Raw genomic sequence first — 12,987 nt, 5'->3', positions numbered from 1 at the left:
TTAGTTATAAATAGATAATCAATACTCCATCCGTTCGTGAAATATTGTTCAGTTTTACCATTTTTATCCGTCCTTAAAAAGTTACCTCATCTCATATGTCTATTCTCTAATGAGTTGTTGTATCTCATCTCATACTAATAATATTCATAACCATTTATCCTCTTTAGTTTGAAAAATTATATTCATTCCTTCAACTAAAATAATATCTCAACTAATTTTATAATAAATAATTATATCAAAGCACCTTAATAGATAATCATATGACAATCTTCTAAAAAGTTACTACTGAAAAGGAAACTTATGTGGCTTTAATTTCCATATGGAGAAAAAATTATAAAGAAAATTAAATCAAAATTAAAATATAAAATTTGGTAAAATTAACATAAATGAAAATTTAGAAATGAATTTGATACAATCACCGTAATTAAGTGAACATGAAATTAACCACAAAAGGTTATAGTATTACTCGCTTCATTAACATTTAATCCATTGGCCGCTTCTCCTTTTCTGCAACTTGTTTCTTGGAAACTAAAATTCTTCAATACGAATTTCAAAGGAAGCAGATCCAACATCAAGTACGTTGCTTTTGCAATTATTCTTTCCTACTTCATATGAATTTGAATTTTGTTGATATATGGAAATCCAGTCGAATTTAATTTTTTTTCTTCATTAGTTTTGGGGTTTCGACTTTTCGATAAATTCGATCTTAAAGTTGAATTAAAATAAAGATTTCCACGATCTTTGTTGAATCTGGACATAGAAGGAGCAAATAATCTTGATCCCAAAGGGTTTATTGTAAAAGAGCTGTTTAGATTCTGCTGTCAGTTAATTAGCTTCGTTTTTATTTAGCTTTTATGTGTCAGTTTTGTTTTACGTATCCTTGAATTTGCTATTTTGAATCGAAGTGATGAATTAGTGCATTCAGTTAATCATGCATTGACATTCTTTGATAGGGATTTGATATAATGTTTCTGCGTTTATTCGAATAATCCAATATCAGCTGCCCAGAATTGGGGGTGCTGCTGTTGTGAATCAGCAGGAGAAGCAAATATTTCAATACCTATAGTTAATTCTTGATAGATTGCTTCGTGATTTCGTGGAGTGAATAATCTTGGTGTTAATTCTCAACTACAAGAGTGGGGTCTGATCTGGAGATGTCTGGAGCACAAGAACAGTTAGAGATCAAGTTTAGGCTGATCGATGGATCAGATATTGGCCCAAAAAGCTTTCCAATAGCAACGAATGTTGCCACCATGAAGGAAAATATCATATCTCAGTGGCCTAAAGGTAGATAAAACTTTCAAATAGATATGATTCTCTATGTGTGTATTTGTGATTTCTATTGATTTGCTTTTTAGCTATGTTGCTCCTACGATTGAGATTAAGAGCCCACTTTACCTTTTTTTTTGTTGCGGTTGTGCTAGAATTTGGAATTTACGTGTGCCCTTGATGGGGCATGTAGCTGTAAATCTTTAATGTGGGTTGTTTTCAAAGTGGAGATAGTTATATATGTGTAGTAGTTAACATCATATTTCGTATCCCTCAAGGAGAAGCTGAAATCTTGAGCTATGACTTTCTCAGTCTTTTCATTTAAGACTAGAGAATGAATTTGTATCTTATTTACTTTAAAAGATTAGGAATTTAATAACTCTAGTTATGATATGATATGCCTTGTATGCCTTTGTTACCGGATTGATATTTTATGATTAAGGTCTGGAGTCTGGACCTTCCAAAAATGTGTATGGCTCTAGATATAGATAAAGCATAGCCTATAGGGACCTCTTTATTATCGTAAAAGATGTACATTAATGTACCCAAAAATTCATATTTAGGACTCCTGGAAGTGTCGACACTATAGTTGATGAACAAATGCCGTTATAGATATGAGGGAATGCATCTTGTCACTTGCATTTGCATTGTAATAACACCATAGTCATTATGTTGTAAGCATCTCACAATGCTGTAAAAAGTTTGATCTGTCTCAAAATGATAATATGAAGTGTTATGAATGTTGGCAATTCTAATATTTTCTAGCTATCATATTACTACTGATATTAATATGTATCTTTGAAACAGATAAACAAAATGGTCCACTTACAGTGAAAGACATCAAGTTGATTAGCGGGGGGAAGAATATTGGAGAACAACATAACTGTGGGAGAATGCAGGGGCCAATTATATGATATTCCAGGTGGAGTAACGACCATGCATGTCGCTGTTCAACCTCCGGCCAAGGAGAAAGGTTTGGTCTAACATTGTTTGAGAATTCATAAATGCAGTACAAATACAATAAAAATAACATTTGATCAGTTTGCAATTTGTGCGAAAATCACTCTCATTTGCCTTCTCTTCCTTCCACTTTTCCATGTCACATCTCGTTAAAGTATGTCAATGTTTTCATCTTGGCACAGAGAAGAAAATGCTGAGTGATTCTAAGCAGAATAAATGTGGCCGTGTGATATTATGAGATGCAGCTCCGGAAGCAAAATTCCACATATTCCAGGTTGGTTAGTAACGTTTTTATTCACTTACAAAAATGTTCTGTTGAAGGAAAACTCGATTCTTGTTTAATGATTGAATACAGATAAGGTAATGGAGTTAGGAACAACACGGAGACATGTGAAATTCTTGGTTCTTAGAAAGCAGATGGTCAAATGTGAAGTCCTCATAAATCATACTCAATCTAGATTCAGGTGTTCAGATATCAGGCATTTCTCGCAACCATTATAGTTGCTGATATCACTGTCATAATTCGTTTGAGGATTTATACACTGTTTTTGGAAATAAGACATTTACAGTTGCTGAATGGGCAAATGGTTTAGTTCTTTGATCAAATTTCATTTTTGCTCTGTATGTGCATAGCTATTCATGTGCACGATGTGCCTTTGTAGTTGCGTACAAAAAGGTGGGCGGATATTGTTTTTTCTTGTACTATTTCATTAGGTCAGGTGTGGCAGCTGCCACAGCTGTTCTTGGTGGAGAGATTCTGAAGTCTCTTTCTCTCTCTTGCTTGTCATTGAACCAATAATGGATGCACAGGTTGAGTCGAGCCAATATCTTAGACACTGTTATGCAGGTTGAGCTTTTCCTTGTAAGAAGAAAAAGATAGAAATGCCCTTTATTAGTATTCAAACAAGCAAATAGATGCACTTCCACTCAAATTTGTGGACTTTGCATCTTATTAACTGCGGACATGAAACATACAACACGATTAGGCTCCTTTTGATTAGCAAGAAATGCGGAGCAAAGAGTTTTTATGACATTCATAGTTGTTTAGTTACCTAGATTTAGCTAAAAGCCTGAGAAAAAGCATAAGCCAATCTCCGTCCATTTAATAAGTCGTCAAAAATGGTGGTTCATGTCAAGAGATGTGGCATGAAGGCCATAAAATGGTGGTTTAATGAAATTTTTACTTGTGTATCATAAAAAATATGGAATAGGTGTATTTGTTAGTTTAGTTGTTGACAGTTGGATAGGGTGCAAAGCAGATGGGAAGATACTGAGAGAGGTGAGTGACAATGCATTATAACTGCTGGGTTGTCTGTGATATGACCCAAACTACGGGGCGAGGCGAGTGAAACTTGTGATCCAACAATACGTAGAGAACGAGCTAGCCAAGGGGATTTTGTGAGGAGACTTGAAAGATGAGCATGCTATAAGTAACAGCCTTGAGCAATGACCAGTTGCCTCAGCAGAAGCTTGTATGTAGGAAGTTGGGATCAGGAGCGTTCTCCGACGTAGATTCTAGAAGCCAAGTCCAATAATTCCCCTCAAGTTAAGAGTCGTTTAAATTAATTGAAGACAAGCACTTGTATATTACAAACTCTCAAGCTGCACTTCCATTAAAATGTACAAACAATGGAGTAGATAGAGTAGTTAACAATCATGTGTGTGGCCAGCTGAGCAAATACAATTTGTAGCAGCCACCATTAAGCATCAAGTCTCTGACACCTGCTGAAATAAAATAGAGATACCGGTAAACACATTTTCTGGACAATTTATCTACTCTACAAAATATGTGAAAAGAGTAGAAAAGGAGCAAATATATGTTTACCATGAAAGAAAATGCACTCTTATTAGCTACAAACAACAAGTCAAAATTGTCTACTACAGAACTGAACATGAGATTCAGGTAGCAAAGCCTACCTGGCCTCTAATCATGCTTCACTCTTCTGATGCTTCATCGGTGTCCGACAAGGGCAAGAGGGTACAAATCCCGAGCACATGTCCGTTAAGGCAAACATAGTACTCGATGCAATCATCATAAGCACCCAACCGGCAGCTAGCACTCGATGGTATCATCTTTGCCGCGAGCATGTTCCATAGCTTTGCCTTACAGTAAGGGCAGATCTCAGTTGGATGTAGTGGAGCGCTTCTGTTTATGAGCAGTTTCCTGGCCTTTGAAGTAGCAAAAGATTTGAATATTCCACGAAAGAATCCCACATCACCATCATCCCCCTGGTCAAGGTGCTCACAAGGATCTGATACGTACAAGACATCTGTTCTGCATTGTGGTAGCAAAAAGCTCTTCCCTGATGTCCTTGAGAAGCGTGTACGGTAGACAAAATGACCTGGAATGTGACTACTACTGAACAGCCCATCCTTGCGTGATCCAGAACAATATATGAGCAGCTTACCAAGAGCTCTCCAGTTTCCATCTACACTGTGACTCCCACTTGACTGCATATCAAGCATCATCTTAGGAGCTCGAGTTTTGCAGAATTCCTTCCAAAGAACACGTTTGGCAAGATCATCAAACCATTTGCAAGCACAAGAAAGTGCTGCAATCAATTTTGGGTTCCAATTTAAATGGTTAAAAACTAAAAATATGATTTCTTCACTAAGGTGACCTTTTGTACAAGCACAACTTGGCGAATGTACGCAGCGGTATTGCTTTGTCAAGATCATTTTCCGAACCTGGAACAAAAAGAGACATTGTGATTAATATCCAGTTTGGCGCCAGAAATCCCAGTGGCACCCATATCCTTGACCAGGAACTGGTAATCGAACAACCAACATTCACTGATAACATATGCAAGAAGAATCTAGTTGTATATCAAAAAAAGCAGGATTAAGAAGCTATGAGGGAAAAAAGGCGCATCTTAAAAATAAAGACTGAATACGGCATAACATATCAAATGTAACAAGGGAATTTGTGTGCAAAAACATGAAGGAATACAAGTGTTTGCTTTTATACATGTAGCAGCAAATCAGTCTTTCATTATACATGTAGTTCAGCTATTCTTCTAGGTAGCAGAAACTAATTAAACAAATGGAGGCTAACAGAGAACCTCCCTGGAACCAGACACTCGGTGAGCAAGAACTGGAAGTTTGAAACCACCTACGGACTCATGGTCTGCCAATTTGTAGACCGAATGTTGATAAACCAACTAACTCCCACAAGTAGTAATAGAATGGAACATTCTACATGCAAGAAAACTGACAACCACAACCAGTCACACAAGTGACTGGTGTCTGACATACACAGACACAGAGCAAGAGCTTTATCCTCTAACAACACACCACCAAATTGGAACAGCTCTAAGCCAAAGGATGACATTACAATTTTACTGAAAGGAAAAGCTTTGTCCACTATATATGGTTGAACCCTAAAAAGCTTACTGGCTGGCGAGGTGATTGAAAGATACATGTCTCTGCACATGTAATTTACACGAATTTAACGAAAAAACCAGTCTTTGCAAAATCCTGAGAGGAAAATGTCAACCATCCAATAAAACTTAATACATGTAATTGTTAACACAACCTGCATTGGTAGCAACTAATTCGAAACCAACAATCACAAGACTAAACGTCCTTAGAACTAAAATCCACCTCAAACTCCACATAAGGAAACCCAAATCACCCAAAACTGTAGAAAAGATTTCCTCAAATTCAAAATGTAAATCAATCGAATACAGAAATAAATAAGCAAACGTTTTCATTTCCATGAAAAGCAATATTCTAACCTCACTTCAAAAGCAATCCCGAGTTAGCATATTCCCCCGGGCTCAGCTGCATGAACAAGAAAGAAGAAATTAGGGATTTGCGAAAGCAAATCTTGAAGCACAAAATTTTTGCAAGTACCTGATAACGAGCAAAAATGGTGAATCTTGCCGATTCTTGAAAACAGTTTTGACCCATAAATGGGAAGAAGAAATCAATTTTGAGCTAAGAGATTTTGCATTGAGCGATTTGGATGGAGTAATTAAAAGGGTTTAGGAGAATGGGAGCTGATATCTAGAAGAGCTATGGGATATGATAACTCTACGAGCCTGTCACGTATATACATTCACTATTTTGGATATCTAATTGTAACACCTTTTGTTTTTAACTAACGAAGTCAGGTTAGACTGAAAATAGCCGATCAATTGTTTAGAACATTATATTGCTAACTCAATACTTAATTATTAATTATAATTAAATAATAATTATTAGATATTTAAATCAAAGGCCTAAATCATAATCCAACATCAATAAAAAATATCAATAAAGATATTAAGGTTAATTTACAACAAATTAATTGTAACTAACTTTTGAAAAATAATCTCTAAACTTTAAATGATTATAACTATCTCAATTTAAATTATTTTTTCACACAACATATATCAAATTAAAGATAATTTAATAAAGATTCCAACGAGATCTCAATTGCATATGTTTCAAGATCAAAATCTGAATTTTTTTAATAAATTTTCATATTTTTTGTCAAGCAGATAAGGTCAATATAACTAACAAAATATGTCAGCTTAATACATGTAAAATGTCAATGAGAAACTGTGTTGACATATTTAAAACATGGTGTTGATATATTGATCTGAAACCCTAAATTTAGAGTTTTTAATATTAAAAAAAATAAAAAATGAATTTACATGTGGCAATTTATAGACCATTAGGCCATCCACAACGCTGTCACTAAACCGTCCCTTAAATTACTATTCACGGGCCCCACTGTACATTTTTACTCCATCCCTTACCTAAGGGACGGAACCTGCAACCCTCCGTCACTTAACCGTCCCTTAAATTACTATTCATTCAATTTCATTTTTTTTTATTTTTTTTCCAACATATTCAATTAATAGAAAAACACACTTCATTAAAAATAAAATAACATACAACATAAAATTCGAAAAAAATTAAAAAAATATAATTAAAAATTATAAAAAAAATAAAATACATAATTTAATTTCTTTGCCAAAGTTTGCCCAAATGTGCTCCATTAGATCATCTTGGAGTTGGGCGTGGGCGGTAGAGTCACGTGTCATTGCCCGAATAGACAACCGTTCTTGTATAGACGAATGCACTCCACTTCGAGACGGACTACTTGCGGTTGAGCTTCCGGGGTCTTCAGGGTCGAACCAATTTCCCACCTCGGGTCCTTCGTCTTGGACAATCATGTTGTGCAAGATTATGCACCTATACATTATGTCGACCATGCTCTCCATGAACCACGTACGAGCCGAGGCTTTGATAATGTTGAAGCGCACTTGGAGAACCTCGAACGCCCGCTCCACATCCTTCCGAGCAGCCTCCTGCTTCTGCGCAAAAAGCGTATGCTTTGCATTCATAGGCCTAGTGCACGTCTTCACGAAGGTTGGCCACTTTAGGTAGATGTCGTCGGCAAGATAGTACCTGATTTTATAGCGCCGGTTGTTAGCGGTGAAGTTGATGGCCGATGCTTTACCATCCAAAACTTCGGCGAAGAGGTCGAATTGGTGGAGCACGTTTATGTCGTTGTTCGAGCCGGGGACCCCAAAGTACGCATGCCAGATCCATAGCCGGTAGTCGGCGACGACCTCGAGTACAACGGTGGGGTGGGTGCCTTTGTGGCCGCTCGTGTACGACCCCCTCCACGCCACCGGACAATTCTTCCATTGCCAGTGCATGCAACTGACGCTGCCAAGCATCCCGGGGAATCCGTGCACTTCTTCGTGAAGGCAGAGCAGGAACTGACAATCTATCGTGCTTGGCTTCGGAGAAATTCGTCGGTGAAGGCTGCCCAGACGCTTTTGCAGAATTGGAGCAAGCACATTCTCCCAGTGCTGTCTCCAATGTGGAGGTATTCGTGTGGCTAGGACGGTCGACGACGTCGAAACTTTCTTTGAAGAACTCTTCCCGGGCGGCCAATGTATTTGTGATGTGGAGAAATAGCGGTCGCCGCATGCAGAAACGGTGACGGAAGTAGGTATCTCCCCACACCGGGTTATCGCAGAAGTAGTCGCGGACTAACCTTGCGGCGACTTCCTCCCGGTTACGATGGATGTAAGTCTGGGAGCGTCTTTGGGGCGACGCGGCTTCCTCCGCCTTCCGTCGTCGATCTTCTTCAAGTGATTCTTCCATTATTCGACGCATTTGCTCATACGGATCCATGAGATCGATTAAATTTGGGGGAAGAATAAAAGATAGATGATTTGAGATGAAAATTGGAGAGGAAATGGAGATGAATTGGGAAGAATAAATGTGTAGTTGTGTGTGAAATGAGGATGAATTAGGAGTATTTATAGAGTAAAAAAATAAAAAAAGGAAAACGGCTACAAAACGGTAATATTACCGTTTGCAATTTTTAATTTTTTTTATTTTAATTCGATTTTAAAAAAATGATTTATTGCGTCAGCGTGACGAATCCCACTCGCGGGCCGGCGAGTGGGTGTCACGCATGGCATGGGAGCTCGCCACGTCGCGGGAGCGCGTGGCGAGACGTCTCGCAATGGGTCTCGGAGGGATGGGGGATCCGGCGGGATGGTGACGGGACGAGACGCTGCAATGCGTCCCGCCACCGTTCCGTCATGGAGGAACAAAATATGGGCCACCCGCGTAATGCGTTGCGGGTGACCTTCGATCTTTCAAATCTTACGGTGTTAAATTAGTTGTAGTTAGCAATTAAGGGCGAGTTAGCAATTGATCACAACCTTATAATTTAATGAAATATGTGAATAACTAAAATGTAAATACAGTAACTTCTAATTTATAAATATAATCTTCTGATAATTTATAAGCTTATAAATAAGGTACTTAATCCAAAGTTAACTTTTCATAATTCTATCATTTCAACTTCACATATCTTTAGGTCACTCTAATTTAATTAATACAAATATTCATGATTGGATCCATATTGATTACCCCAAATTATGTCAATATTGTCAATTTGCTTGATCTTTAATTAGAAAAATAAAAGATAAGTGGATCTAACTCAAAAACTAGATTCAAAAGAAAATTGACAGGGGAAGAAAAAAGGGAAGGGGGTGTATCGTGGGAGAACTTCCTCAAGAAGATAAGACAACCTTTGGCTACTTTCATCAAGACAAATCTCTCCATTGATTCCACTTCTATGGATACACCAACAATAGATGCATACATCTACTTGGTGGATCTAGAAGACTAAACAAGCAATCTAGCAAATAGAAATTAGATAAATTCTTACAAGGGAGAAAGCTTATAAAGGAGTTTACACATTCAATTCATCAAAGTCTAATTTGAATGTCTCACAACCTAGTATTTGTTGGTAGAGTAGGACTAAACAGTGCGGACGCTAGCCCTAGGCGTTTTTGAGGGGACAATTCGGCCGGCCGGGCAAACTCGCTGGAATCTCGACCATTCGACAACATAACGTCTGGTCAAGCATTCTGTTTGCCTGACCTAGGCAAACACTTTGGAGTCTGTCCTTTGTTATGCTCGATTGCACGATGGAAATGGGTGTTGAACGCCCGACCAATCATTCTTCATGTCTATCCTTCCGGTCTGTTTTTACTTGGAGCATCATCTTCCTAGAATGGGTTCCTTCGAGCCTCGAAGCTTCTTTCTCTAGCATCTTCCGGATGAGAGCAGATAGATCTTTTTTGCGCCTTTTGCTTCATGGCTCTTGTGATGGATTTCCCTAGCCTTTCTAAAGGACTCGGGCTCACATGCTTCCCGAACTCGAATATTATGATCATATATCAATAATTCTTTTTCTAAACTTAAAAATCCCTACACACTTTATCTTCCACTCTAGTAGTTGAATTTACAAGTTGTACATTTGACTTGATTGTAGAAGAATAGTTTATATCTTCTTCAGATGACTCACGACTAATGGTTGTGATTGGGAAGGTATTTGGGCCACAAAATCAAACTTCTTAGCTATATAGCAACATAATGTTCAAAGTCATGTTAAAGCATCCTAGAGCTTCATAAGGTTTACCGAACTGGCGGTTAAAACCGAAATCGTAATCGGTGGTTACGGTTCCGAATCGAAACCGTGAGAATTTACCCGAACCGAAACCGTCAATTTTTGAAACGTGGTTCGGTTCAGGTTCAAAAATTTTTAAAAAGTCGTGAAAAAAAACTGTCGGTTCAGAATCGAAACCAAACCGATGGTTTTGGAACTGGAACCATAATCGAGAAACACCCTCATGGTTCGGTTCCGGTTCGGCAATTTCTAAAACCAGAACCGGCGGTTCCGAAGCATAACCTCCGGTTCCGGAACCGTGGGCACTTCTCAGCATATGCAATAGCGGGCGAACGCAAGCCCTAGCCACCGGCTAGCGGCTCGGGCGTCGCGGACGTCCGCTATTGGGGTTGGCAAACGGCTAGGGAGAGAGGGGGTTGAATGAGCGGCCAAGCGCGGCCTTGAGGCGTTAGCCGATCGCTCGTTGATTGCTCGTGCGCTATTGCGCGGCGTCGATCGGCGAGTGATCGGCGAACCACATTTTTTTATTTTTTATTTATTTTTATTTCAACTCTATATATACGCTTCGTTGCACTTCATTTCATTCGCACCACTTGTGTTAACGAGTTTCTCTTCCTCATCTCTTCATTTCTGTGGATACAAAATGACTCATGATGGTGATGCTGATTCGTCGTGGCGAATTGATGAAGAGTTGTGGGCCTATACGTCCATAGAGATAGATCGGTTGGTGCAAGAGTACTTGCGGCAACAGGAGTAGCCGACGGTTCCTCGTCCCATCCATCATTGAGTTGTAGTCCCCCGGGACCACCTCGGTGCCCACCAACGGTTGTTTGACGACTACTTCGCTAATGAGCCGCGGTTTGGGGAGTCCTTTTTCTGACGGCGTTTTAGGATGCACCGACCGCTATTTCTGCGTATTGTGTCGGCTTTAGAGGCTCGGTACAAGTATTTCAGGTTTAGGGATGATGCGAGTGGTAGACCCGGTCACTGGCCGATACAGAAGTGCACCATCGCAATCAGACAGTTAGCTTACGGAGGCGCGGCCGACATGTTCGACGAGTATCTTCACATAAGTTAGTCGACTGCCCACGAGTGTCTGCAGCATTTCTGTCGGGGCGTCATTCACATATTAGGGGATACGTATCTTCGAAAGCCTACCTCAAACGCCTGCCAAGGTCTGATGGATATGCACGGAGGGTGCACGGTTTTCCCGGAATGTTGGGAAACATAGACTGTCTGCATTAGGAGTGGAAGAACTGCCCCACCGCTTGGAAAGAGATGTACACGATTGGCTTCGAAGACAAGAATCCCACGATTATGCTCGGAGCTGTAGGTGACTACCGGCTATGGATTAGACATGCGTATTTTGGGCTAGCCGGGTCGAACAACAACATCAACATCCTCTAGTCATCGCCCATTTTCAACGAGCAGTGCCTGGGCGTTGGTCCGGACATCAGTTTCGTCGCCAGCGACAACCAACACGATATGAGCTACTATTTGGCGGATGTGATATACCCTAGGTGGCCATTATTTGTGAAGACGATCAGATGCCTAACAGATCCAAAGAAGATTTGCTTTGCGCAACGACAGAAGGCGGCGCACAAGGATGTGGAGCGGGCATTTGGTATGCTCCAGTCTCGATGGGCGGCGGTGAAGGGTCCGACACGTTTGTGGTATATTGACTGCGTTGCTGATGTCATGTACGCATGTATTATCATGCACAACATGATCGTCGAAAATGAAGGTCCAGAACTGACTGATTGAGCCGCTGAAGATGTTGCCGGTCCAAGCCACGGTATGGCCATAACCAATGTACGAATGGGGATACCCCGGGGGGACGCCGAAAGGGTCTAAGTATTTGCTGATATGCGCCAACAAGAAGCCCATATTCGACTCCAGCATGATATAATTTAAGAGTTATAGGCGCGTAGGATTGCATGCTGATATCTAATGTAATTTGTTTGAATCGTTGTTTTTTTTAAAATTTTACTAGACTTTTTTTTAATTGTACTAGCTAAATTTTTATATTTAATGAAATTATTATTGCACTTTCTCCGTATTCGTGTCTAATTTTTATATTTGTGAATTTGTTTGATTGGCTAGGGCGTCGGCTAGTCCTAGTGCTAGCTTATTACTGGGCTGTGGGAAGTCCTGATGATGTAGTAGGCTGTGGGAAGTCATAATAATGTGACATGTGGTGTTTTTGACTAGTTCTAGTGCTATCTTATTGGTTAGTCCTTGCTATTGCTGATGCTCTAAAGGAGTATTAAAATTTTGATGTCGAGTCATCTTTGGATTGAACAAATTTGAATTCGAGAAAATTTAAAAAATATCTTAATTTATGTACTTTTTTTATCAAGTTCACAGTGCATGCAAAAAATTGACTCTAATATATGAATTTACAATCAGTTAACCCTTTTTATAATTTATTAATTTGAATCAAATTTGAAGGCCTAGCCGATTTTAGTATAGTTGCATCATGTCTAATAGTCATGGCATTGTGGTATAAATAATGCTAAGTAGTAACAAATTAAGGATTAACAGAAAATACTCAATTAAAACAAAGCAATTTTTTCTCTACCATTTTTTGTAGCATAAATCGAAGCTATCCCGAAATTATGCTCCGGCCCCAAGTATACAATAATCAATTTACTACTACTACAATTTTTTAGAAAGTAGTTACATAATTATAAAAAACTTTGGAAATTGAAACATAATCTGGCAATTGCCTAAATAACCTAACTACAAAACGCCATTCCTTCATGTAGGAAAGGGGGGAAAGCCATGAATTAGAAAAAAGCCAATTTGTGAAAAACCTAAATAGT

General features: G+C 39.1%; 1 protein-coding gene and 1 pseudogene across 2 annotated transcripts; one reads left to right on the top strand and one right to left on the bottom strand.

The window, feature by feature from the left end:
* The first annotated feature begins 434 nt into the window (after positions 1-434).
* LOC121804708 lies at positions 435-2,835 on the top strand (annotated as a pseudogene).
* Positions 2,836-3,764: 929 nt separating this feature from the next.
* Positions 3,765-6,262, bottom strand: LOC121804705 (EID1-like F-box protein 2). 2 transcript variants are annotated; one of them, XM_042204343.1, is made up of 4 exons: positions 6,085-6,262; positions 5,967-6,012; positions 4,147-4,917; positions 3,765-3,954 (listed from the first exon to the last, which is right to left on the bottom strand). In XM_042204343.1, the coding sequence occupies exon 3, from the start codon at positions 4,906-4,908 to the stop codon at positions 4,165-4,167; it is 744 nt and encodes a 247-aa protein (XP_042060277.1). In that variant the 5' UTR covers positions 4,909-4,917; positions 5,967-6,012; positions 6,085-6,262; the 3' UTR covers positions 3,765-3,954; positions 4,147-4,164. The 2 variants fall into 2 exon arrangements, with proteins under 2 accessions (XP_042060277.1, XP_042060276.1); XM_042204342.1 differs by having other exon boundaries at positions 3,765-3,951; positions 6,085-6,261.
* Positions 6,263-12,987: the final 6,725 nt, after the last annotated feature.

The sequence above is a fragment of the Salvia splendens genome, chromosome 5 (assembly GCF_004379255.2).
Source record: "Salvia splendens isolate huo1 chromosome 5, SspV2, whole genome shotgun sequence".
Lineage (NCBI taxonomy): Eukaryota > Viridiplantae > Streptophyta > Magnoliopsida > Lamiales > Lamiaceae > Salvia > Salvia splendens.
Note: the sequence above shows the minus strand (reverse complement) of the source record. Positions and strands in the feature narration are given on the sequence as shown.